The sequence below is a fragment of the Armigeres subalbatus genome, chromosome 1, assembly GCF_024139115.2.
Source record: "Armigeres subalbatus isolate Guangzhou_Male chromosome 1, GZ_Asu_2, whole genome shotgun sequence".
NCBI classification, from domain to species: Eukaryota; Metazoa; Arthropoda; class Insecta; order Diptera; family Culicidae; genus Armigeres; species Armigeres subalbatus.
Window position 1 is genome coordinate 11,173,672 of NC_085139.1, and position 26,263 is coordinate 11,199,934.

Here is a 26,263-nt window from a genome sequence, read left to right on the forward strand (position 1 = left end):
TAAGATCTATTGGAAGTTACGTTTATTTGCATGCTCCAAATATGTGCATGAAAATACATTTAAAATCACAACATATTTTTATCTGTGTATCAGAAACAAGTTTTTACGTGAAATTAGATGACTTTCAGAGTGAAAATGGTCAAACTGTGGTCAATGATGCTTCAAATCGAGTGGTTTTAATTAGCATAATCTTTGTGAATCATGTATAAACGATCAACGATCAATTCGATCAGAGTTTACAAAATCAGCCTCACCGAAAATAGTGTTTTATTTCATTTCATTCAGTCGTTTAAATTTCAGTTATATCAAAAACCTATTGCTAAATCATCAGTTATTCTTTATCCGGTGCAAATATTCTCGATTATATCAACACATTTCAACAGTAATCGAATTTATCACCCGACATTACCATTTCGTCACGTTTTCGCTGCCATTGTTTGCTGCCGAGTCAAAACAAAGCGTACACAATTTGCGCCTGCCGTCGCTCATAGTGAATATGACGAAAAAGTGTTCTGCCTCTCATTGCATTACTGGCTCAACCCGTAGCAGTAAAGTTTTGTGTGCTAGCTGTAAAAAATCATTTCATTTGAAATGCATCGGCCTTTCGACGAACCAATATAAGGGAATTCGCGATGTTCCTGGTGCTGAATGGTTTTGCCCTGCTTGTCGCAACTCATCGTACGATATAGAGCATACATCAGTCAATCCAGCTTTTAATTTAATTATGGATCGCTTATCCTCGGTGCTTCGTCTTGTCGGAGCTCAAATAGATGTAACTCGATCACTTTGTCGTGCTCTAAGCAACAATATTCGTCGTGAAAATATCAGCATCCGACCAGCCCACACTTTGCCTTGCAACGAATCACGGACCTTCGAAGATGAAATAAACAATCTCCAGCTAGAATTTACGAACGTCTTCGGTTCCTTCATCGCCGACACAGAGAACACCTCCGACACCAAAAGGGATCGATCGAGCAGCTTATCTTCATCCCATCTTACGTCATCAAGATCCAGCAAAAAAATGAGAGTTGAAGTTCCGGTTTCTACATCTGCTTCAACAGCGACTATAATCCCATCCATTCCAGATGCAGATATTCCTCCAGCGCTTGTTATTAACGAGGGCCCCATTCCTACAATCATCGAATGCAACGAACCACAAATCATCCCGTCGAACACCTGCCTCATCGCCAAAGACACGAATTTGGCCCAGACTATTACCACCGCTATTATCCCAGCAAATAGCATCGCCACCAATCACGCCACGCCTGCGACACCCTCCGCTAGTATCATTGCCAGTACTTCCATAACCGCCCAGCAACAACAATTGCAAGCCACCCTAGCACCTTCCGCTTCAATTATCTTACGCTCCACCGATAAATGCACGCAAACCGAATCAAGCCCTAAGCCACAAAGACCACGTGCCCCTGCTGCTGCTGTTGCTGCTGCTGCTGTTGCTGTCTCTGATGTCTCCATTCATCCGTCAATGAGTGAAGCTATCACGGCCAACACAGCCGTCTCTGCTGCTCCTGTATTACCATCAATGAATCCTGCCACATTCAGCACTACAGCTACAGTTACGAACCCAACGCCTTCCGTTCAACAATCAATGACACCACTTCAGCATGATGTTATTGATTTGACAAATGCGACTTCATCTGACGGTATTTACACATGTAATCCACTACATAGTTCCGTAAGCAATATTGTATCGAATAATCGCTCACCTCATACAAATGTCCTACCTTCGTTTTCTAATACTGCCACGAATAATTTGCAAATTGTGACATCTTCTAGCAGGCCGCAACTAGCTATTGCTCCTCCAGCACCATCGACACCAATACAAACCAATAGTAGTAATAACTGGTATTATCTAACGCGGTTCCTACCTCATGAAACAGAAGCAAACATAATCAACTATATTGCACGTCGTGCCAATTGCAATCCTAATCAAGTCATCTGTCATAAGCTTGTAAGAGAGGGATATGATACTAGACAACTATCTTTTCTGTCATTTAAAATCAGTGTTCCGGTTAGTTTTGAGCAGATCATATTATCTGAACAGTTCTGGCCCAGTGGGGTTGCAATTGCTCCTTTTTTAGAGAGGAGATCAAACAACAGCAAACCTGTTGGACCTCGTGTACAAGTTCGTTTGTCTCCACGCACACCAACATCTCGCACACTATCGACGCCCCGCCATCGAATACAGGAGCAAGTTCGTCAATATCAGAGCATCCCGTCTTTGAATCAGCTCCAGTTCCGATACAACTAGCTGCACCATTCAGGATGGTAAAACCCAAGTACAGGGCGACTCTAGTATAAATGGACTACTGTGTTATTACCAAAATCTCGGTGGCATGAATACTACCCTATCTGAATACTCGCTTGCCTGTTCCGATGGACTATATGACATATACGCTTTCACTGAAACCTGGCTGAAAAGCAACACTCTGTCCTCTCAAGTATTTAGTAACACGCATGTCGTTTTCCGATCAGATCGGTCGAACCAAACTAGTAATAAGTCATCAGGAGGAGGTGTACTTTTAGCTGTACGATCCTCCTACAAATGCCGCATATTACACCCTCCGAATTGTGCCGCTATTGAACAATTGTGTGTGGTGCTTCTTGCACATGGTTATACCTTATACATTTGCGTATTATACATCCCTCCTGATCGAGTCACCGATCTAGTACTTGCCGCTCATCACTCCGAATCATTAACATGGATTACATCAGAAATGAGTATAACTGACAAAATACTTATTCTGGGAGATTTCAGCATGCGCAGAATTAATTGGAAACGAAGGTCAGCTGGTTATCTGTTCCCTGATCTGGCTCGATCTTCAATGAGCAGCATTCAGAATCAACTATTGGCTGACTACAGTCTAGCAGGTCTCATTCAGTTAAACGCTGTTCACAATCTGAGAGCGTGAATGCTCGATCTATGCTTTGCAAGTATTGATCTTATGCAGTATGTTACCGTCACAAAGGCCCCTGTCCCCCTCGTAAAAGAATGCTGCCATCATCCGTCTTTACAGATGGATATACGGAAATGTGTTCCACACAAGTTTCTACCAGTAGTTGAAACTAGCCGCTACAACTACAAAAGAACCAACTTCATAGAAATGAGTCGTTTTCTCTCTACTATCAGTCGGGATGAAATTTTGAAAGGCTTGAGTTTAGAAACAGCAGTTGAAGTGTACACATCAATTGTAGTTTATGCAATTGACCATTATACTCCAAAAATTGCTACCAAAACACACATGCATCCACCTTGGTCGAATATTACTCTGAAACGTTTGAAATCTGCAAAAAGGTCAGCTCTTAGAAAACATTCGAACTATCATACTCCACATACCAGACTGAACTATATTTATGTTAGTAGTAGATACAAACGATTGAACAACCAACTGTTCCTCTCACATATTCGCCGTACCCAACGAAATCTGAAACGCAACCCTAAGAAGTTTTGGTCATACGTCGATGAACAGAGAAAAGAAACTGGTTTTCCGGCCACCATGGTGTTGAATGGCAAGGAAGCTTGCTCTCGCTCTTCAATAACGAACCTCTTCAGGGAACAATTTTCCTCTGTATTCACAGACGAACTTCTGGATCCACATCATGTTATCCACGCTGCTACAAATGTACCTTTACGTTCCTCTGCTGTGAGCACTCATCCCTTAGTTTCACGAACTACTGTTGAATCTGCATGTTCCCGCTTGAAAGGATCTTCCAATCCTGGTCCCGACGGAATACCGGCTCTAGTACTGAAGAAATGCAGCGGTACTCTTTCACAGCCACTGTCATTATTATTCAACCTTTCTCTATCTTCCGGTTGTTTCCCTTGTTTGTGGAAAAAGGCGTTTGTGTTTCCGGTCTATAAGAAAGGTGACAAACAGGACATTTCCAACTACAGGGGAATCTCTGCTTTATGTGCTACATCTAAGCTATTCGAGCTAATTGTTCTTGATTTCCTAAAACACCAATGCTTGGACTACGTATCTGAAACTCAGCACGGATTCTTTCCGAAAAGGTCAACGTCAACTAATCTTGTTGTTTACACGTCCTTCATCATCAAAGCGTTAGAAAACCGTAAACAAGTCGACGCGATTTACACTGACTTTTCTGCTGCGTTCGATAAGATAAATCATCAAATATTGATAGCAAAATTGGAACGTCTAGGATTCTCTAATCCAATATTAAATTGGTTTCGTTCATATTTACACAATCGAACAGTGTCAGTCAAATTAGGATCCACTACTTCCGACCCATTTGTCGTAACATCAGGTGTTCCTCAAGGGAGTCATTTGGGGCCTTTTATGTTTCTATTATACCTGAATGATGTCAACCGAATCCTGAAATGTTTCAAACTCTCCTATGCTGATGACTTCAAACTTTATTATATAGTTTCATGTCACGAAGATGCTATTTTTCTTCAGAAGGAACTAGATAATTTTGTCAATTGGTGCAAACTGAATAGAATGAGCTTGAATGCAAGCAAATGCTCCGTGATTTCTTTTGCCAGAAAACGCTCAATAACGTCATTCAACTACTGTATTTCCTCCACTCCAATCAAACGAGAAAGCACCATTAAAGATCTTGGTGTTCTGTTAGATTCGAAACTAACATTTAAGGAGCATATACGCTACATTACGGCCAAAGCATCCAAGTGCTTGGGCATGATTTTCCGCGCTGCAAAACACTTCGATGATATCCATTGCATAAAAACTCTCTATTGCTCTTTGGTACGTTCTATCTTGGAATACGCTGTCGTTGTTTGGGCTCCTTACTATCAAAATGGAATTCAACTATTGGAAAAAGTCCAACGCAAGTTTATTCGCTTCGCCCTTCGAAGACTTCCATGGAGCGATCCGCTGAACCTTCCGCCTTATGAAGATCGATGTATGTTAATTGATCTGGAGTTATTGGAAACACGTCGGAATGCTTTTAAAGCCTCGTTCATTTCTGATGTTTTTCAGTCCCTCATTGATTGTCCTCATGTACTAGATATGTTGAATATTGACATCCGTCATCATCATCTCCGTTCTCATGCATTTCTTCGTCTTATTGCTTATCGTACAAACTATGTATATAATGATCTTATAAATAGTATGTGTCGTGTTTTCAACCGCCGTTATCCTGTTATCTTCCACTTGTCCCGTGTCACCAATAAGAATCGTTATCGTGAAGTGTTAGCTAGATAGTTGGTTGCTAGTTAGTTTTAAGAAAGGTAATTTATTAAGCAAATTTTGTATGTATCATTTGGATATTTGTATTCTGTTGATATGACAAGACGAGGAGGTTTTGCGCCCATTGATATTAAGCACTTATTAATAGCTCTACTCGAATGGGCTTTTCCCTGCTCCAGAAAATAAATAAATAAATAAATAAATAAATAAATAAATGTATATATCATTTACAGTCCAGCATAATTTAATTTTACACAAAAAATCATTAAAAATTTGTTTGCATATTTTTATGAATATCAATTCTATGCACCAGCAACACGGCCAAGTTAACAACAAGCTACCCTTCTGAAAATGTGCCACCACCAATCGAAGTAATCGATTGTCATTTTCACCCAATCAGCAACCGGTACGATAATGACAGAAAATCGGTACGATTTTTTATGACCTATTGGCACATCCTATCCTAGCCAGTAACAAACAGCAACAACATCAAATCAGAATCTTGAGAGAAAAATTCACCTAACTACATCTGCGAATTATTTTTCCAACGTCTCTGGTGCGCGCTCGTGAACCGATTTATTTTAAATGATGCGCCTTTTTAAATACGCACAACAACAAAACCAAAAGGAGAATCAATAGAGCATGCAATATAGGATCATTTGAACGACACATCACTAAAACCCCTCCGCCACAAATCATCATCAAAGAAAAATGCGTGTACGAAACCCCTTTCTTTGCAAGTGTGTCTGTGGCCCTGAAAAGAGCCATTTTGGTGTACATTCCGTCGTTGTTCGTATTCAGCAGGAGCTGCTGTATGGGAGAACGGTCCAAAATGCAAGCTTTTTCGATGTTTTGCCCATATAAACAAGAATATCCCCAAGTCGGATGGTTTAATCCCCGGAAGACTCTATGACACTACCCATAATTCCAATACCCATAATGTCGTTACCCCGAAGGCAACTACCCCGAATGAGTCACTACCCCGAATACCATTACCCCGAATGGGACACTACCCCGAATGAGCCAGTACCTTGAATAAGTCCTTATTTCAAGTTTATACTTCATTTCGGTGAAAAAAATGTTACTTAATAAAATTTTGTTCAGAATTCATATAAATCAACAATAGTTTGCCCTTCACCTTAAACTGTTTCAACGCAGTATTGAACTAAGTATCCGCAAGCGGTAATGGCCGCCAACTTGCATGTGTTTCAGATGGCTCCACCCCAGTACCCCGAATCCCAGTACCCCGAATGCCATTACCCCGAAGGCCACTACCCCGAATGGGACAGTACCCCGAAAGTCATTACCCCGAATGGGACACTACCCCGAAATCCATTACCCCGAAAGGCCATTACCCCGAATACATTCCGAATCTGTAGTTTTTTCCAGCATTATTTACACCCACAGATACTCATGAATCGTAAAATGACAATCTTTGACAATAATAAAAGTATATACATACTGCTTAGAGAAAGGCAATAAACGTTTTATTTGTGTCTGCGTCTCCGGAATATTAACAATAAAGGTTCTATTTAACCAACATTTTTGTTTTTTGCCTTTCTCGTATACTATTTTTTCTAGCATTCTACGCCATTATTATCTGGGAAAGTGTTATTCTATGAAATGGAGTAAGTGAGGAGATAATGCCTTCTTTCAATTAACATAAGGCGAACAGTGAAATTTATGCCTTCTTTAAATGAACGCGTTTGCCTGATATAAAGCAGAAAAAAAGATTTGCCTGCTTAAAATGAACGTGTTTGCTCATTTTGAAGCGAACAGAGAAGATGATGCCTTCTTTAAATGAATGTATTTGCCCGGTATAAGGCAAACATAGGAAATAAAGCCTTCTTTTAATGAACGCATTTGCCCAGTTGAAGTAGGACAGAGTTGATAATGCATTATTTCAATTAATGCGTTTGTCCGCTTTAAGGCGATCAGAGTTGATGATGCCTTCTTTGGATAAACGCATTTGCCCGGGATAAGGCGAACATAGGAGATAATGCCTTCTTTAAACGAACGCGTTTACCCGGCTTAAGGCGAACATAGCTGATAAGACCTTTTTTTTAATGAACGCATCTCCCCGGGATAAGGTGAACAGAGTAGATAAGTAGATGATTCTTTTAATGAATGCAACTTCCCGGTTCTTTAAATGAACGCATTTGGCCGGTATAAGGCGAACCGAGTTGAAAATTCATTCTTTAAAGGAAAGCATTTGCCCGGTATATGTTGAAGAGAGTAGATGATGCCTTCTTTAAATGAATGCATTTGCCTGCCGAGCCGAGTTGATAACACCTTCTTTAAATTAAAGAATTTGCCCGGTTTAAGGCAAACATAGGAGATGCTGCCTTCTTTAAATAAACTCGTTAGCCCGGTTTGAGGAGAACAGAGTTGATAATGCCTTCTTTTAATGAACTAATTTGCCCGGTATGAGGCGAACAGTGGAAATAATGCCTGCTTTAAGTGAACGCAATTGCCCGGTATAAAGCGTTTACCCGATATGATGCCTTCTTTAAATGAACATGTTTGCCCGTTATGAAGCAGGAAGAAGAGATAATGACTTCTTACAATGAACGCGTTCGCCAGGTTCAACGCATCACCTATTCGGTTTCTTCGTGCTGCATGCCTACCACGAAGATGGTCGCGCAACCAAAAGTCATGGCGATTTTCGTAGTGGCTTCTTAACATAATTGACTGCACGTTACTATGGACAGACTGGATCAAACCAGAATGGCTTATCAAATAAACAAATAGTAGGAGCTCTGGTAACATAAAGGTATCAAAAACCCCTTTATATGTTAATTCAAATTCATTATTAAAAAGGTTATTAAAACATTCCGAGTGGCAGCTGCCGCTTGAAGAATAATAGTATGAAGTCTTCGTGCTTTGGTGTCGTCATGACTATTTGGTTGCCGTAAAGTCATTGTCGCATGCGTCAATGACGATGCAACGAGTAGCAGAGGCGACACTACAACTCTTCGCTACTGTGGCATTTCGAGCTGCGCCCTGCATTGATTGCAGGATAATAGTTTCAAGCGGATAATAGTTTCAAATAGCACCGTTGAGTACCGAGTCTGAAACGGTGAACCTTGTCAAAGGTATGGAAATGCTAATATCATCTTCCAAACTTAGACGTACATGTTCATGGTAGAATTAGCATTTCCATATCATTGTAAATCGTTTAATTTCACGTGGAAGAAATTTGCTCACAACTTTAATAGTGTACTTGTCAAAGGACTATCGGCTCGAAAAATAAGTACGGATCGAAATCCTCGTGAAAAATATGTAATTTGCTCGACTGAAGTTGCTTTACTGTTGTAGAATTCGTAAAACAAGTAATAATTTTTCACATGAATTCTAAATAAACTTCTTTTGATTTACGTTTTTTATTGAAATAAACTATAAACTTGAAATCATGACTGATTCGGGGTACTGGCTTATTCGGGGTAGTATCCCATTCGGGGTGATGGCATTCGGGGTAGTGAAACATTATGGGTAATGGCGTTCGGGGTAGTGGCCTTCGGGGTAACAGCATTATGGGTAATGGAATTATGGGTAGTGTCGTAGAGTCGTTTCAGATTTGACGATTGAGGAGGTCAACTGCACCCAGTGCGGTTAACTGCGGTCCACGCCAGCAAGGCTATAAAGGCAACAAGGTTGAAGTTGCTCCTTGGTCGCTATAGTTTTTCCGGATGAAGCGTGATCCAATTCTTAGAATCTACGATTGAATGAGTGAGTGAGTTAGTCTGATTGAGTGAGTAAGAGAGTGTGAGTGAGTAGGAGTGAGTGAGTAAGTGAGTGAGTTAGAGTGAGTGAGTGAGTCAGAGCGAGTAAGTGAGTAAGAGTGAGTAAGTGAGTAAGAGTGAGTGAGTGAGTTAGTAAGAGTGAGTGAGCAAGAGTGACTGAGTTTGTAAATCGGAGTGAGTGAGTAAGAATGAGTGCATGAGTAAAAGTTAGTGAGTGAGCGAGTAACAGTAAGTAAGTGGTAAGAATAAGCGAGTGACTAAGAGTGAAAGAGTGAATGAGCGAGTAAAAGTGACTGTGTGAATAAGAGAGAGTGAGTGATTAACAGCAGTACTGCAATTTCTCAATATCAATGAGAGATGTCACGCGATGTTTACATATCTACCCCTTTTATTCTCTGTGGAAATGCGAAGAATGAAAAGCATGCTGCAAACATTTCATCAATTTTTATTCCGTGACAGGACATGACAGTTTGCAATAACTGCTTTATTATTGTGTTTATTACCGCTTTCAACTCGTTGGATTCAAGGAATGTGATTGATTTATCGTCCAGTTATTGTTCCTCTGCAAATATCTATTAAAATAATTAAGAAATTTTCATTTTGAAAATATAGCACAACATCCTTTCATGACTGCTTTTCATGCAAAATTGATCAATGAACCCACGATTATTTCATTTGGTCGCCAGATATAGAAAAAAGCGCTTTGCTCTCGGTCTTATGACGATCACGACCTTTTGCAGTACTGATGAAGAGTAAGTGAGTTAGTGGGAGTGATTGAAAGATTGAGAGTAAGTGAGTGAGTAAGGGCGGGTGAGTTAGAGTAGGTGAGTGAGTAATGGTTAGTGAGGAAGAGGTAGTGAGTGAGTAATATATTGTGTTTAGGTGAGAGAAAGAGTTTTGTTTGTCTTCGGAAACAAGCGTTGATTTGTAGAAGGCATCCTCTCTTCCGTTCGCCTCATACAACGCAAACGCATAAAGAAGGCATTATTTCCTCTGTGTGCCTTGTACCCGGCAAACGTGTTCATTTATAAATCATTATCTCATCTGTGTATCTTGTACAGGGAAAAAGGATTAATTTAAAGAAGGCATTATCTCCTCTGATCGCCTTATACCGGGCAAGCGCATAAAGAAGGCATTATATCCTCTGTGTGCCTGGAGGCGAACAAACGCGTACATTTGAAGAAGGCATTATCTCCTCTATCCGCCTTATACCGGGCAGATGCGTTCATGCAAAGAAGGCATCAACTCCTCTGTTCGCCTTATACCGGGCAAACGCGATCATTTGAAGAAAGCATTATCTGCTCTGCAAACACATCCTATTGAAAGAGACATTATCACTTCCTTACTATATTTCGTAGAATAGTAGTTTTCCTGGTAATAATGTTGTGGAATGACAATTTAAGTTAATTAGATGAAAAATGAACATTGTTGACTAAACAGTTGGTTAAATCTTTAATACGTTTTTACAAGTAACTCTAACTCTTTTGACGTAGGACTTACGTCTTTCTTTACTATACTGGGTGTCATTTAGATTTTTGGAAATCGAGAACGTTACGCTGGAAGGGAAGATTTTGAACGTTACTAGCGCCTTTATCTTTCGGTGGATTTTGAAGATTTATATATCAATCGACTCGGACACTCTCCAGCAATTTGTCAATTTCATTGAAAGTTTAGATTATTAACGATTAGCTATTGAAATAAAATTTCTTGTCAAAGACAATAACAATTTCATATATAACCAATCCCGTGCATTCCTAACACGGACATCAGAATGCAGTATCCCACGGGCCTACAGGTCCACCGCATTATTTTCTTTGTGTATAAAAGAGCTGTGCCTGCCGTGTGTGAGTCATTTCAATTTGTGATAGCAGCGCGTAATGACGTGCGTTTTGCTCGCGCATTTTTTTTGTTCGTTCGCTGTGTTTGCGTACAGTCGTCAGCGGGAGAGTTGCCCTGCCGGTCGGTGGGTCTGCCAGTACTATTTTTTCTCGTTCGTTCGCTGTGTTTACGTACACAGCATGCAGTCGCCAGCAGGAGAATATGCATGAAAGAAGTGGACATTTTTTTTGTCATTCTATACTTGATGATGGTCGGTGTCGGTTGCGATTGATGCGATCGCCCATCGCATCGCTCGGAGTTCACGGCTATTCTGATATCTGATTATGTTTTTATCTATTTAGTTTTTATTTCCTGAAGTTTTAAATACACAAATTGCATATAATTCTACAGAGCTTGTTGTTTCCAAAATTAATACCTATTATCAAACCCCAGAAATTCAAAAGTTGAATGTAAATAAATTACGTTTGTATAAGTCCTACGTCTACTCGCGGTTATGTTCAAAACATTACCCATTTCTCGTTTTTTTTATTCTTTGCAAAGATTGTCGTTTTGGATTCATCAATATCTGTGAGTTTGAAAAATTATACTGGAAAGCTACAGATTCGAAATGTTTTAGGGGTACTGGCCTTTCGGGGTAATGGATTTCGGGGTACTGTCCCATTCGGGGTACTGGCATTCGGGGTACTGGGGTGGAGCCTCCCCGGAAATAGGCAATAAACTTTGATTGAAAAGAATACCCAACCATTTCAACGTACCGGTGCAGTGGCGCCGGGAGTGGGTGGGACAGGTAGGACATGTCCTACGCATGAATTTTCCTGGGTGGGACAGTCAAAGCATTGTCCTACCCATGATTGTGGTAAGAACATATGAAGTCATTGGATGGCAAGAATTTGTGTGTTAGCAGAAGATGATTTTAAAGTTAATCAGAGTCCAAACAATAATCATAGATGTTTTTGGGATCCTAAAGCAATAGACTACTGATTGTTGTTTAGGACTTCAGGCACTTTAAAATCCCTAAAGCGCTCAAAGATGTCTAGGTTTTACAGAGGTGAAATAAAAGTTGTTGAAATCTGCAAATGCGAATAATTAAATATTTTAGAAGTTATGATAAGGCCGTTACAAATACTTAATTAACTTTTTGTCCTACTGGTTCCGAAATGTCAAGGGGGGGAGAATAAAACATAAATATTAAAATGAAAAAAATCAAAAAACTCCTCGGATTTGTTAAAGAATGTTTTGAAAATCCTCAAAATTATCCGAATTTTATTTTGTTGCCCCCTCAAAATATTATTTTTTAGCAAAAAAATCCGAGGGGGGGAGACAAAATAGATTTTAAATATTTGTATCGGCCTAAAGCACGATTGAATGGATTATTAAAAGCCTACGGAAAAAGTTTTCTTCAAACCTCAAAAGATCTATTGAAATCTGAGGAACCAGAAACATACCGAAGACCGCTCTTAAAAGGTTCTGAGCTCCGAAAACAGATTCTTTGACAATCCTGCGATTTTTTGGTAGTTTGTTTGGATCGCTAAATCCTGGAGGTAATATGAAATCCTAGCAGTTAGAAAAGCAGTTAGTTAGCAGTTAGGAGGTCATGGGTTCGATCTCTGGCTCGCATTTTCCTATTCTGTATGCCTTAGTTCTTTCCGTGTTTCACGTTCTACCTAAACGATTCCTACCGTTACAGCTTTCACACTAACAGTTCCAAAACGTCCCGTGGCACCGATGGGAGGACGTAGAGTTCTCTGCTCCTTTACAAAATATAGGTGTCCCAACTAACCATTCTTTTCCCTCCAGCATTCACAAGAACGGGGCCAGGACAGATCTCGACTGTTGAAGAGTGCCTTGCTTCCAGTGATCAGTCCAAAATTATTATTTGTGTACATCCGTTAAAGTGACGAAATAGTCTTGTAACACCTGCGAATCGCTTAATGCTACTGTTAATACCAGAACTGTTGCCTAAATCAGCATTTCCTATTTGTCCTACCCACGACTCGGAACGTGGATGCGCCTCTGTACAGGTGCAACATTTACAAACCCAGCTACATTTCACAATAATCTCCTATTCAAAACAATAAGGTTTTCATGACTTTCTAACGCATTTAAAAAAATGTTTTAAAAATAGGCCTGGGGAAAAACGCCCTAATGGTGATCTAAAATGACTCAATTGCATGTAAAATGATGGTGAACGCATGGTTGTTTGTTTTTGACGTAGAACTACGTCTGTCTTTTCTATATTGGGGTACACTTTACGATTACAAAAAATCAAAAAACGTCACGAAAATATGATAGACTTTGATCGTTAATATCTCAGCTGTTTCTCGATAGATTTTCAATTTTCTTGGACCATTCGATCAAGGAAGAGTCAACGCTTCATAACCGATGTACACTGAAGTCATTTTTTACGCGGTTTTTGTACACGACTCGCTTTTTATGCGATTTTGTTTTCATCAGAATTTCGGGATTTCCATGGCTCATTCAGACACATTTTGGGATTTACGCGGTTTTTTACGTTGTTTTTAATGCACGCGGCCCACATCCTCCGCGTAAAGACCGACTCCAGTGTGTTACAATATTTAGGTATGATAATATTTAGTATCGGAAACTTGCTAACAGTTTAGCAATAATAAAAATATTTAGCAGTTTAGGTTTCGGTGAATCAGTCAATCTCGTAAGTACGTCACAAGCTACTTCTTCCACAGCACTACATTCCATCTGAAACTTGGCCTGCTTTCAAAGTAATCTATTAGCATTTTTTAGTTTTAATTGAAAGCTTTATATGCCCGATATTGCATGAGTATTGAGTATGTACGTATCTTGTGTGACAAATACAATGAATACACTATGCTCGGGGTGTCGAGAATGTTTCCCACCCGAAAATATTCTAGATTGGATTGAGAATCGAACTCGCCATCTCCGGTTTCTAAACCATTGTTCGCAAGGCTAACTGGAGACCTCAAGCCAGCATAGAAGTCAAATTAATGCAACTTACAGGACTGCACCAGCTGGTGCAGTTCGTTTCTGCTAACTTACACGCGCGTTTTATCTCAAAACCTTGGGGTAGTTTGACGGCAGCTTCTCGCTTACGTCTATTGATGCCAGTAGAGAAGCTCGGAATCTTCTTCGCTGCTGCAGTGGATGTGATTCCTAGGTGTCCGAAGTCCGACGCAACTCACATGAAGGAATCTTATGTCGTTTTCGTTTTTGCGGTGTAGCTACACTCGTGCTACACTTTTGCACCGAAAATGTTCGTTTTTGATTTTCGTGCTACATCAGTGTAGCATTTTTCTTGCACTGAAACAATCAGTGTAGCACCAGAAAAAAAATCAGAGTGTGCCGTGTAGTGTAGTTTATTGTCAAGTTTCTCACGTTGTTATTGTTTTCTTTTTATGGTATCCAACAGGTATCCATAACAAACAAACCCATGCAAAATGCTGCACTAAACGGTGTCGCTGCACCTCAAAAACGAAAACGACATTAATTATTATCAAACTTATTTATCGCGTCTACTCTGACTTCCTCCACCACCTCCAGACCACCATACGCCATTATCAGCCCAGCTTTCACGATGTGATTTTCTGTAATGAGCCACCGGGGTTTTAGACTGAGAAATCATAAAATGAATACTAATTTGCTCTGACCCCTTAATAATTATATCTATGACCAGAGTGCGTAATGCTCACTCAATCTCAGGAGCGCAGGATAAAATAACGAAAACAGATTCAACCTGGGCTTGAAAAACGCTTGCTTTGTTTTCTCTCATCGAACAGAAAAGTCAAAAACCTGTACATTACATACAGCCACGTAGTTCAACGTCACCTTTGCGTACAACCCGATTGGGCTGCACCTTTGAGTTTTTCCTAAAGAATTGTTGTAGTTCTTACGGATGTGGTGGAAGAATAGCAAATCGTTAAATTTGAGTGAATATGAAGTATTTTAGCTATTTTTCTTCCAATGGTGCTCAATGATGGATCACTAATAATGAATTGTAAACGTAATATTCGTTCATCAATGTACTACAACAGATTACATGTGTGATTATGAGAGACCATTTTGCCCCAGGGGTGCATTTTGGACCGTTCTCCCCTACTTGGTGACGGCTTCGATTCTTTTAGATGGCGTGCTTGACCAGCTTGTTCGGCAGCGCCCAGCGGAGGCGGACGCCGGTCTGAATCTTACGGCTAGGGATAGTTGACCGCTTCATCTTTTGTCGAACTTGACGATATTCTTCTTGCCTTGCTGCCGCCGCCTCCGCTACCGTCTCGTCGTCCTCGTCTTCTTTTCGACAGCTTTGATGCCATGCCTCACTTCGTTTTGTTTCGGTCCGAACCGGTGCAGGCGGCAGGCACTGCTTCTTTTATACACAAAGAAAATCTTGCGGTTGACATATGGCCCGCAACTTACAGCTATCTGATGTCTGTGTTGGAAATGCATCAACTGTATTGGTTGGTTCTGAAAATTTTACTGGGTATGACAAGAATTTAAATTTTCAATAGTTTATCGTAGATAATCTTGAGTGTCAATAAAACTGATAAATTGCTGGAGAGTTTTTGAGTCGATTGATAAATGAATCTCCAAAATCAATCGAAAGATCAAGGCGCTAATAACGTTTAAAATCTTACATGGTTTTGTGACGGTCCCCTATTTAAAATTCTGATTTGACATCCAGTACCTACGGGTAAGACGTTGTTCAACGTCACAAATAATTTGTGCAATATACGAAGGTAGTCTTCAAATGATTCAAAGGAAAAGATTCTATCGATGATGCTGGTAACAAGACTGACAGCACTCGAATAAATTATTAAGTTTGTGCTATACAAAAAAAAACATTTTGAAACTTAGAAACAAACTGACAATTCAAATTATCAACATTTCGGTCTGCAGTCATGATTTTTTCAGGGAGCAACAAATAATTTGAATAAATGTTCTTTTTTAACTTAATCAACTTAAATCTTTTTCTACAATTTTACTTAAAAGTGTACAAACCATGCATTCTCTTTCCTGAATTGTTTTTTGTCTTCTAGGGTGCCTGTGTAAAGTTGGAATTAGTTTTGCTATCACTTAAGCCTAACTTTTGACACAAAACCGAATACAGTCCCATCCCGATTTTGGCAACACCCGTTTTTGTCTACCCCCAATTTTGGCAACACCCGTTTTTGGCAACATTTTCTTCCCGATTTTGGCAACAACCTCGAAAATATTTTTTTATTTCTTTTTTGAGCTAAAACCTTTTTATTAATATGTAATATGATAAACAAAACCAAAAGCGAATGTCATTAGGGTATATATACGTATTATGGGCTCTGTACAAATAGTGGGCATTTTAACTGAAATAATGAACCACCACTCGTATTACCGCTCATTGCTAACAATTTATATTGAAACTTATCTGCTCTTTTTATTCACGTTTTCCATGTCCCTATTCGCACTACCCTAATCTAACCAGCCCACCGTAGAATGTCGTATTTTTTATTATTCTCACTGATTTTGTCGATGATAAACTGAGTCACACCGCTGTACATAGTACAACACCTATTAAGCGAAGCCCGCTGTTTACATCACAATGCAATCGATACGATATATTATCATTTTATCCGTCTTTCTGCTGCATTCCCGTATTGATAATAAGCAACAATTTTATTTCAAAGAGTCTTTCAAATTGACGCGAATTTGTCTAGCTATTAATATCAGAACACTGTTGGGTTTTCAAGTTTCCTAATGTGTCAATTGCATAACGAGCCTTTTTATTCCAGCATGTTTGCCAACAGTTCAACAGTAATGGTAAGAGTTTGGTAACATATAACCGTAAGGCTGTCGAACAGGCATTGAAAAAAGTCAGTTCAGTTCACTCATTGGCTATGGACGCTACGATTGGAATAGATCAATGTTCACAATGCTCATTCACACTTCCAATGCCTGCTCTTGAGTGTTCTGTTTGTTATGGCGAAGTATTAGAAGTGGAGTACCTCCTGTAAAGTTCCCATGAAATCACTGGTGTAATTCTAGCTGCTTTGATAGACGAGTGATGCGTCACATGTGGTTTTATTATTATTTATTCAGCCTAAGGCCGGAGTGGCGTCTGCGGTACATAACAGTCGCCTCCGTCCACTGCTGTACGTTACCAGTCACGCAGTCTACGGATGGTCCGTACATCGTCTTTCACCTGATCGATCTACCTTGATCGCTGCACACCTCACCTTGTTGTGCCCTTCGGATCATTGTAGAGAACCATTTTTAATCCAAGTGCACGTTGGTCCTCGTGTCCAAGGAGGACTACCGCCACCAGTTTAATGAGGGAGTCTGTTCGGTACGGCGGCGTACTCTATTCGATCGGAGTGTTTTTAGGAGTCCAAAGTACGTACGCTTTCCTGCCACGTTGAGTCTCCGAATTTGTCTGCTGGTATCGTTATCGGAGGTCAAGTCAGCCCAACTACACGAATTCTTCAACCACCTTGATTTTGTCGCCATTGATACAAGCTCGTGGTGAATGGCCGTTGTCTCTCTTGAGCCTACTTCGTCTTCAACGTGTTAATGACTAGTCCGATCTGCTTTGCTTCCCTCTTCAGTCTGATGTAGGATTCGTCCATCTTTTCAAAGTTATATTAATGAAAGTAGTGCATGGGGAACTGGAGTACGATGACCTGCAGCGAGCACCAGTTTGTCCGTAGGTTGACTGCTGTCGAGTGTCAGAGGTGGCATGCCGCAAATGGTCTTCCAGCTTCCAATTGGCCACACTGCCACTTGTAGTTCGAGATGCACGTTGTGCTCATGGATCAATCATTGCCGTCAGACATATTCCTGGGTTGAGTGCTAGGAGACCGACTAGTGCAAAGGGATTTGGTTTTAGTGAGTCGAGTGTAGTTAACCCATACTCACACTACATTGGATACGCTTGACTAATGTGCAGAATGCAGATTTCCGTTACCATTTTCTAAAACAATGGAGTGTCTTATGACTTGCGTTCATTTTTTCCATAATGTCAGCGAAAATTGTGCACAGAACTTTATTCTTAATCACACCGACCACAAGAAAGTTTGAAAGAATTCGAAATTTGTAGCACATTTAGTAATCCGTTGGATCGCTATTTGATTTACATTGTGAAATATGATTAAAAAAAAACGTTTTTGGTGGCCTAAAGTTTATATGAGATGTCAGATTGAAGTCAGCACTTCAATGGACTACGATAGAAACGTTATTTTCATCACCACAAATTTTTGTAAGGACGTGGCCGACGCTAAAGTTAATTTCAAATATTATTTATTATTAAATTTGTATTATGAAATTGGCTAATTAGATACATTATCGTTTGATTACCATTCTTGGGTTTGTTTCAATTTTGTATGAACTACAATCTCCGAGTTATGAATAATATCGCAAAAATGTCACTTATGATGCACGTGCATCACTCAAATACACTCCACATACTTTGTAGTACATATTCTAAGTATTTAGCTTCAATCATGCAAACAAAAAAAAATTGAAATTTTGTATGAAATTTTTTTCCCGTTTTTGGCAACATCCCCATTTTGGCAACATTAAAATCCGGTCGTGTTGCCAAAATCGGGAAGGGACTGTAATACAATATGCCAAAAGTACAAGAGAACGAAACTACAAAAGGTTGAGAGGAACAACGTCAAAATCGTCATCGGTGACATGAACGCTCAGGTAGGAAGGGAGGAAATGTATAGACCGGTCATCGGACCGGATAGTCTGCATACCGTATCGAACGACAACGGCCAACGATGCATAAACTTTGCAGCCTCCCGCGGAATGGTAGTCCGAAGCACTTTCTTCCCCGCAAGAATATCCACAAGGCCACATGGAAATCACCTAATCAAGTAACGGAAAACCAAATCGACCACGTTCTAATCGACGGTAAATTCTTCTCCGACATCACGAACGTACGCACTTGCCGCAGTGCGAATATTGAATCCGACCACTACCTCGTTGCAGTATGTCTGCGCTCAAAACTCTCGACGGTGATCAACACGCGTCGGAGTCGTCCGCCGCGGCTAAACATTGGGCGGCTGCAAGACGGTAGACTAGCCCAAGAATACGCGCAGCAGCTGGAAGTGGCACTCCCAACGGAAGAGCAGCTAGGCGCAGCATCTCTTGAAAATGGCTGGAGAGATATTCGATCCGCCATTGGAAGCACCGCAACCGCTGCACTAGGCACGGTGGCTCCGGATCAGAGAAACGACTGGTATGACGGCGAATGTGAGCAGTTAGTTGAGGAGAAGAATGCAGCATGGGCGAGATTGCTGCAACACCGCACGAGGTCGAACAAGGCACGATACAAACGGGCGCGGAACAGACAAAACTCGATTTTCCGGAGGAAAAAGCGCCAGCAGGAAGATCGAGACCGTGAAGAGACGGAGGAACTGTACCGCGCTAATAACACACGAAAGTTCTATGAGAAGTTGAACCGTTCACTTAAGGGCCACGTGCCACAGCCCGATGTGTGTAAGGACATAAACAGGAACCTTCTTACAAACGAGCGTGAGGTGATTCAAAGGTGGTGGCAGCACTTCGAAGAGCGCCTGTATGGCGATGTGGCAGACAACGGTGGCGGTATGGAAATGAACACAGGAGCACGCGCAGGACATGCGTTTTCCGGCTCCGAATCACCATGAAATCCAGGATGAGATCGGCCGGCTGAAAAACAACAAAGCACCTGGAGTTGACCAACTACCAGGAGATCTGTTTAAACACGCACTGGCTAGAGCGCTGAACTGGGTGATTACCAAGGTTTGGGAGGATGAGGTTCTACCGCAGGAGTGGATGGAAGGTGTCGTGTGTCCCATCTACAAAACGGGTGATAAGCTGGATTGTAGCAACTACCGCGCAATCACATTGCTGAACGCCGCCTACAAGGTACTCTCCCAAATTTTATGCCGCCGACTAACACCAATTGCAAGAGAGTTCGTGGGGCAGTACCAGGCGGGATTTATGGGTGAACGCTCTACCACAGACCAAGTGTTCGCCGTACGACAGGTATTGCAGAAATGCCGCGAATACAATGTGCCTACACATAATCTATTTATCGACTTCAAAGCCGCATATGATACGGTCGATTGGGATCAGCCATGGCAGCTAATTTACGAAAACGGATTTCCGGATAAACTGACACGGTTGATCAAAGCGACGATGGATCGGGTGATGTGCGTAGTTCGAGTTTCAGGGACATTCTCGAGTCCCTTCGAAACGCGCAGAGGGTTATGGCAAGGTGATGGTCTTCCGTATTTGCTATTCAACATCGCTTTGGAGGGAGTGCTACGAAGGGCAGGGATTAACACGAGTGGTACGATTTTCACGTAGTACGTCCAGTTATTTGGTTTCGCCGACGACATTGATATCATGGTACGTAAATTTGAGAGGATGGAGGAAGCCTATATCAGACTGAAAAACGAAGCTAAACGGATTGGACTAGTCATAAACACGTCGAAGACGAAGTACATGATAGGAAGGGCTCACTGGTGACCGCCGATAACGATACCAGCAGAGAAATTCGGAGGCGCATAGTGGCTGGAAATCGTACGTACTTTGGACTCCGTAAGACGCTCCGATCGAATAGAGTTCACCGCCGTACCAAACTGACTATCTACAAAACGCTCATAAGACCGGTAGTTCTCTACGGACACGAGACCTGGACGATGCTCGTGGAGGACCAACGCGCACTGGGAGTTTTTGAAAGGAAAGTGTTGCGTACCATCTATGGTGGGGTGCAGATGGCGGACGGTACGTGGAGGAGGCGAATGAACCACGAGTTGCATCAACTGTTGGGAGAACCATCCATCGTTCACACCGCGAAAAGCGGAAGACTGCGGTGGGCCGGGCACGTAGCCAGAATGTCGGACAGTAATCCGGTGAAAATGGTTCTCGACAACGATCCGACGGGAACAAGAAGGCGAGGTGCACAGCGAGCAAGGTGGATCGATCAGGTGGAGGACGATTTGCGGACCCTCCGCAGACCACGTGGTTGGCGACGTGCAGCCATGGACAGAAGCTGAATGGAGAAGACTTCTATGTGCAGCACAGGCCACTCCGGCCTTAGTCTGGTAATAAAAAATAGTTCCTGTCGATGTCTAGTACTGTACAAACAATCAAGCCATTTGGTTGGAACGCGGTCGAGTTAATAATGTTGTGGACGGGAGTAGGGGGTGCTGCCCAAATGTTCCCGCTCCCGACTGCTCCTCAACACACATGTTTTCGCTCGTACATCGTTTTCCACATCTAGTTTTAAAAATACACTGAATGGTATAAAACTAGGGAACTGGTACATGCTCACCAATTTCAAATCCATTTGTTGTATGATGGGTTCTCAAAATTTGGCAATCTTCTTCTTATCGCCACACCCTCACTAACAGTTGCCATCAGGATTCGAGTGTCTTGTTGTTCCGGAAAACTCCGCTGCTCAATTCGTTACGAATCACTCATAGTTATTGAAACATCCTCAGAGGTGAGCTTGAACAATGAAAATCGTCGGGGGTGACAATTGGTCAAATGGGGGTGAGAATGGGTCACTGTTTCAACTACTTAGAACGCTTGTATAATAGATTGAATGTATCTGAGGGCAAGAAGACTATAATATAAGAGACCTTTTAGAACGATTTTTCTGTACGACCTCCAGACTGCCGGTGATAGCGATGACCTATTCTCACCCCCAGACCCATTGTCACCCCCGATGGCTTTCCTCTAAGATTTCTAGAAATCTTTGAACACGCATTAATAAAATTTCTCATGCCAACAGACCGAGAAGGAATCCTCAAAGAATGTAAAAAACGACTGTATCACCATTTTCGATCAGAGGTCGTACAGACTGAGCACTAGGATGGCTCAAATTAGTATGGGAAAAACTTATTTAACTTTACCTAATAAACTTTAATCTTCTAGCGGTTTTCAGCATTATATTCTGTATTTAATTCTACAAGAACTGAATGAGTATGATAGTTCTTCATTGTAAATTGTACCATCAATATGCAAATCACTGTTTCTCGATGTTTCTGCATACATTATTCTATTTATCTAAACTTCCAATGAGTTTAACACCGAACAAACGTTGACCGATTTGGCTGAAATTTTGTCCAGAGCATCAGGGCATCAAATAGAACCGAATGAGAGGGCGGTCCTTCAAAAAATGTAAAAAAATGTTTTTAAGCCATCTTACTAAACACTTCAACATATGTATCCTTGGACATAGAACAGGACATACATCCAACATCCAGTGGACCACTATGGAAGTTTTCTGGAGAATTACATAGCGGCTAAGAATTCTGAAATAAATTTCCACCCAAGGGATTTTTTTTATCTCTCTGCATGGAGGAAAGTGTCTAGAATGGACCAACTATTTTTCACGGCATGATTCAGCATATCTGCAAGCATTTTTAGGAATCAATTTCACTTGAGCGAACATTGAGAGAAGAGTAATTCCAATGAATCATGTAAAATAAGTCGAACCAATATCCACATGATTAACCATAAATTTTGAACGAAATTGTAAAATGGTTGACAAGGGATCGTAGCGGACCATGCTCGCGACCGACCACAAATTACCGTTTTTCATTTTCTCCGCGTATTGGAGGAACAAAATTCGGTCGGCTTCACCCAAATACCTAAACACGATTTGTGTGTAATCCCGTGGATGATTCCGGCATGTCGCGAGTGACAATAAATTATTGAGCTTTGTGTCTGCGTATGAGCAATCGGGCGTCAGTGTCGTATTGTTTTGAATATTGAGAGAAGTGAAGCGTTTGGATTCAAGATCCCATTTACTTACTCGGTACCATTATCCTGAAAAGGATTGGTTTGGTGAGATTGTTTCAATATGTTTTATTTCGATTTTGTTTGTATGTTTGTGAAACCCTTATCCAATTGCTAAAGACATCGAAAGGTCATGAAATTCCAGACCTTCTTGAATTAGCAAACACTACATCCCAAGCAGTTTTGTAAATGCTTTTCAAATTTAACCATTTAATAATCACTTGCTTCCCGGTGTTTAATTCCCGCTTTCAGTGTTTGAAATTCCAGACTGACTTTCTATCGCATAATCTTTCACGTATGGGACCGAAGCATTAAGCTATATCAAACAGGTTTCTAACAACATGAAGACTTTTATGTTAGCAAACGTGATGTATTTAATGGGCATTGAAACAACTTCAGATACCTGGCTCTTAAAACGCTTGTTATTTACTAAAGCCTCTTCTCTCAAAATTTAATGTATTATCGCTAGTAAATGTTTATGTGTCATCCATTTTTTACTTTCACATTTATTGGATGCTAAACCGCAAGCATAAGCTTTATTTGGTGGTTTAAATTTTATATTCTGCCCACAGAATGATCCACTGGGTTATAAACTTCCTTTTCAACATATCCAAAAGACTCATCCTTAAACCACCCTTGTCTAAACGACAAAGAATTTCGAACGACAATTTTCGCTCTAAAACATTCTCCTCAGGCATCCGCATCATTCGAAGGACATTTTCCAAAGCTTTATTGTGCTTCAGATCGATCCGTTCTCCCCGCGCAGCCCCCGGGAAAACCCCAATTTCAAAACAATAAACATAATTCAAAAGGAAACTCAAACTCACTAGACTACGCTCCTGGTTCCGTTGCTGGGGTTCATAAATCATCCTGACTATTATTGTATAGGTCCCAACAGCCACGAAAAGCCACCGTCCGTCCGTGTTGCGGGACTGTTGGTGGTGGCAATTACCGTCAACCTCGTACCCAACAGCACTGTACGTTGTTGGTCCGCTTGCACGTGCTTTTGCTCACGGTAATCAAGCGCGAGCGCCCGGCCCCAGAAACAATATCGCTTTCGACAACGATGACCGACGACCGTAGCGCAGAAAATTTCTCACCTGGACACCGGAAGCGGTCAGCCTCGCGGTCACCGGAAACATCCTTTTCCCACCCGATTGTGGTGGGTGGGAGGTGCCGAATTTGGTGATGCGAATCGAATCCGATGCATTCGAATGGGCTCGTTTTTATCATCGAATGGAATGAAAATAGCATCATCATCATCTTCATCATCCGGCGGACCCGTTCGTCATCCCGTGGTTCCTAAATGGGATTGTGCGTGTCGAAGCAATTGGTCCACTTGGATCATCCCGAATTGGCATAGGTTTGGGGAATCACGGTGTTTCCGTGAAAAATATATTATTGAAAAATAGAATCTCTGGAATTTTCATCCCCTATACGGAATTAAAGGGATGAACCTCTTTAACAAAATTGCACGGAAAAATTCCCAAATTTTTTTATTCATTTTGAAGTTCTCGGACCAAGGACACCGTGTAAAATATATAGAAAACATGAGCACAAACGGCGCTGATGCCACCCAACGACGACAGCGGCACAACTCTACGTGACGCTGTTTATCCGGGTCCACCACCTCGAAATCGTCACGTTTCGGTGCCGGCGAATGTATTCCAAAGTCGGTGGCAACCAACGGCGGCAGGCAACGAACGGGTTATGGCCGGCAGCAGCGGCAAAATGCATAATTTATCGTTCCCTGTAGTGTAATACGATAATAATTAAATTTATCTGGATGTTCTTTTGATTGCGAAAATATGGTGTCAAAGGCGCAATCGGCGAAGGCCGGAGGGGCGAAACCGGCGAGTAAAAGCAATATGCCAGCGTTTACTTGGGCCCGGCCGATGGGCTGCCGATAACGATGCGATGTTCTGCGAATGCGAACAATGCAGAGCCGCTCTAACTCTTGATGTGAGCATTGGAATTATTTTGCAATTATTTGCAACATTGTAAACGACTTCGATTGGATGGTTGTTGTGCTTCGAAACATCTCTTTGAAGAAAAATCAATTTCACTTGTTAGCAGCGATGTAATTTTCCAAGATTTATTATGCAACATTTGTTTGTTGTTGCCAATTTATTAGACTGTGACGGAATCTCAAACTTATCAGAAATACTTGTCATCGCCCTAAACTAGCAATATATGTAATGTGACAGTTTTATCATGCGGAAAGAATAACGTACAATACTTTATGTAATGCACGGATTGACGTTGATAGTTCAATAGTTTATTAGTTAGTCCATGTTGTCACCCGCGTGCCCCAGAGCAGTCCGTACATTTGTGATACCGTGTCCTTGTCATTGCTTGTCATAGCCAGAGATGCCGCCAAATATACAAACGCATGATTCCATTTCTACACACATTCAGTCATCCATGTCTAACACGTGCGCATAGCAGGCATTGTATTGGATATCTTCAAAGAAAAGTTTGTTCCGAAATTCCCGGAAACTTCACTTAAATGCTGGAATGGTTTGTGGAAATACCGGTGGAATGTATGTATACGCATTATTGAAGATATGTCTTTATTAATTCCTATCGATGTTGCACATCAAGTGTTAATTTTTCAGTTCATCAAACTGAAGCTTACTAACTTACGAATAAGATTTTAAGCTGATTTTCGACAATGTTTTACCAATTGGATTCATGTTGTGAATAGATATCCAATTTTATTGCTTCAATTGTTTTTGAAGCACAGAAAGAGGGAGATACCTAAAGCTAAATTAGATCTATTCATTAGCAACAATTTTGAGTTTCCACCGTTTGAATAAGTGTCTACAAACCATTCATTTTTTTGTTACTTCAAACTTAACCGTAGGTTCTCCGGATTGTGGTCAATATGGCCGGGTTGATCCTGTTGGGTCAATTACGCGATTCGGATCCACCCCAGGAAAAGACTTTTTTGCCTTTTTCATGCCATGAAAGTAATTCACTTTCTTATTATAGTTGTTCCATTTTCAATTATTTCTTTTAACTTACGTTTATGTAACCAAATTGAATTTATCCAAACAATATAATCAAAATTTATCATTTTTGTCTGTGTCTTTTTTTGGAACTATAGATTGATGGATATTCACAGGAATATTCAGTGACAGCCGCTGTCTTCCCACAACAATTTAGCTGGTATCCGCGGTAGTCAAACCCCGTGCGGAATTAGTGGCAGTGCTAGTCAGTGTCCATAACACACCTCAACTCGTAACGCTGGCCAATGATGTTGTTTTGAACATGGTTTACTTCTTCTTGGTTGCATATCCAGCACTGCAATCTTGTTCATATGGCGGCGACGAATACCGTTGGTCGTCTGCACGATGGCTTGTCGCACACGACCATCACGTCCTTTTATTACAGAGAAAATGCGTCCTCTAGTTCACCCATTGCCATCTTTTTCCTCCAAGACCACCAAATCTCCAACTTGAGGCTTCTCCGCCGGGGAATGGTCGTCAACACTGTTCCAAACGTGCCTCCGGCAATTGAACTATTTAAGGAGTTCCTGGAGAATATTTACGAATCGTACATCCCTGGCAGTTCCTGGAAACCTGGCGTACTACCGTGCGAAATTTCGATATGTGGAAGCACAGCCGAATTTCGTTGACGACTGTTTTGTTATTCCCGTGTAGAAAACAGTGCATGGAGGAAATTTGTAGAATATGCTTGATTTGTCGACCTTTCAGGCCTTCCTTTCGGGCT

General features: G+C 41.2%; 1 protein-coding gene across 1 annotated transcript in view; it reads left to right on the top strand.

The window, feature by feature from the left end:
* The first annotated feature begins 247 nt into the window (after positions 1-247).
* The window catches only part of LOC134212595 (transcription initiation factor TFIID subunit 12-like), a 32,584-nt gene continuing 6,568 nt past the window's right edge, over positions 248-26,263 (top strand). Inside the window, exons 1-2 of the mRNA XM_062690600.1 lie at positions 248-382; positions 942-1,969. Coding sequence (XP_062546584.1) covers positions 1,022-1,969 — 948 coding nt within the window. The 5' untranslated portion in view covers positions 248-382; positions 942-1,021. The remainder of the gene's footprint in view (positions 383-941; positions 1,970-26,263) is intronic.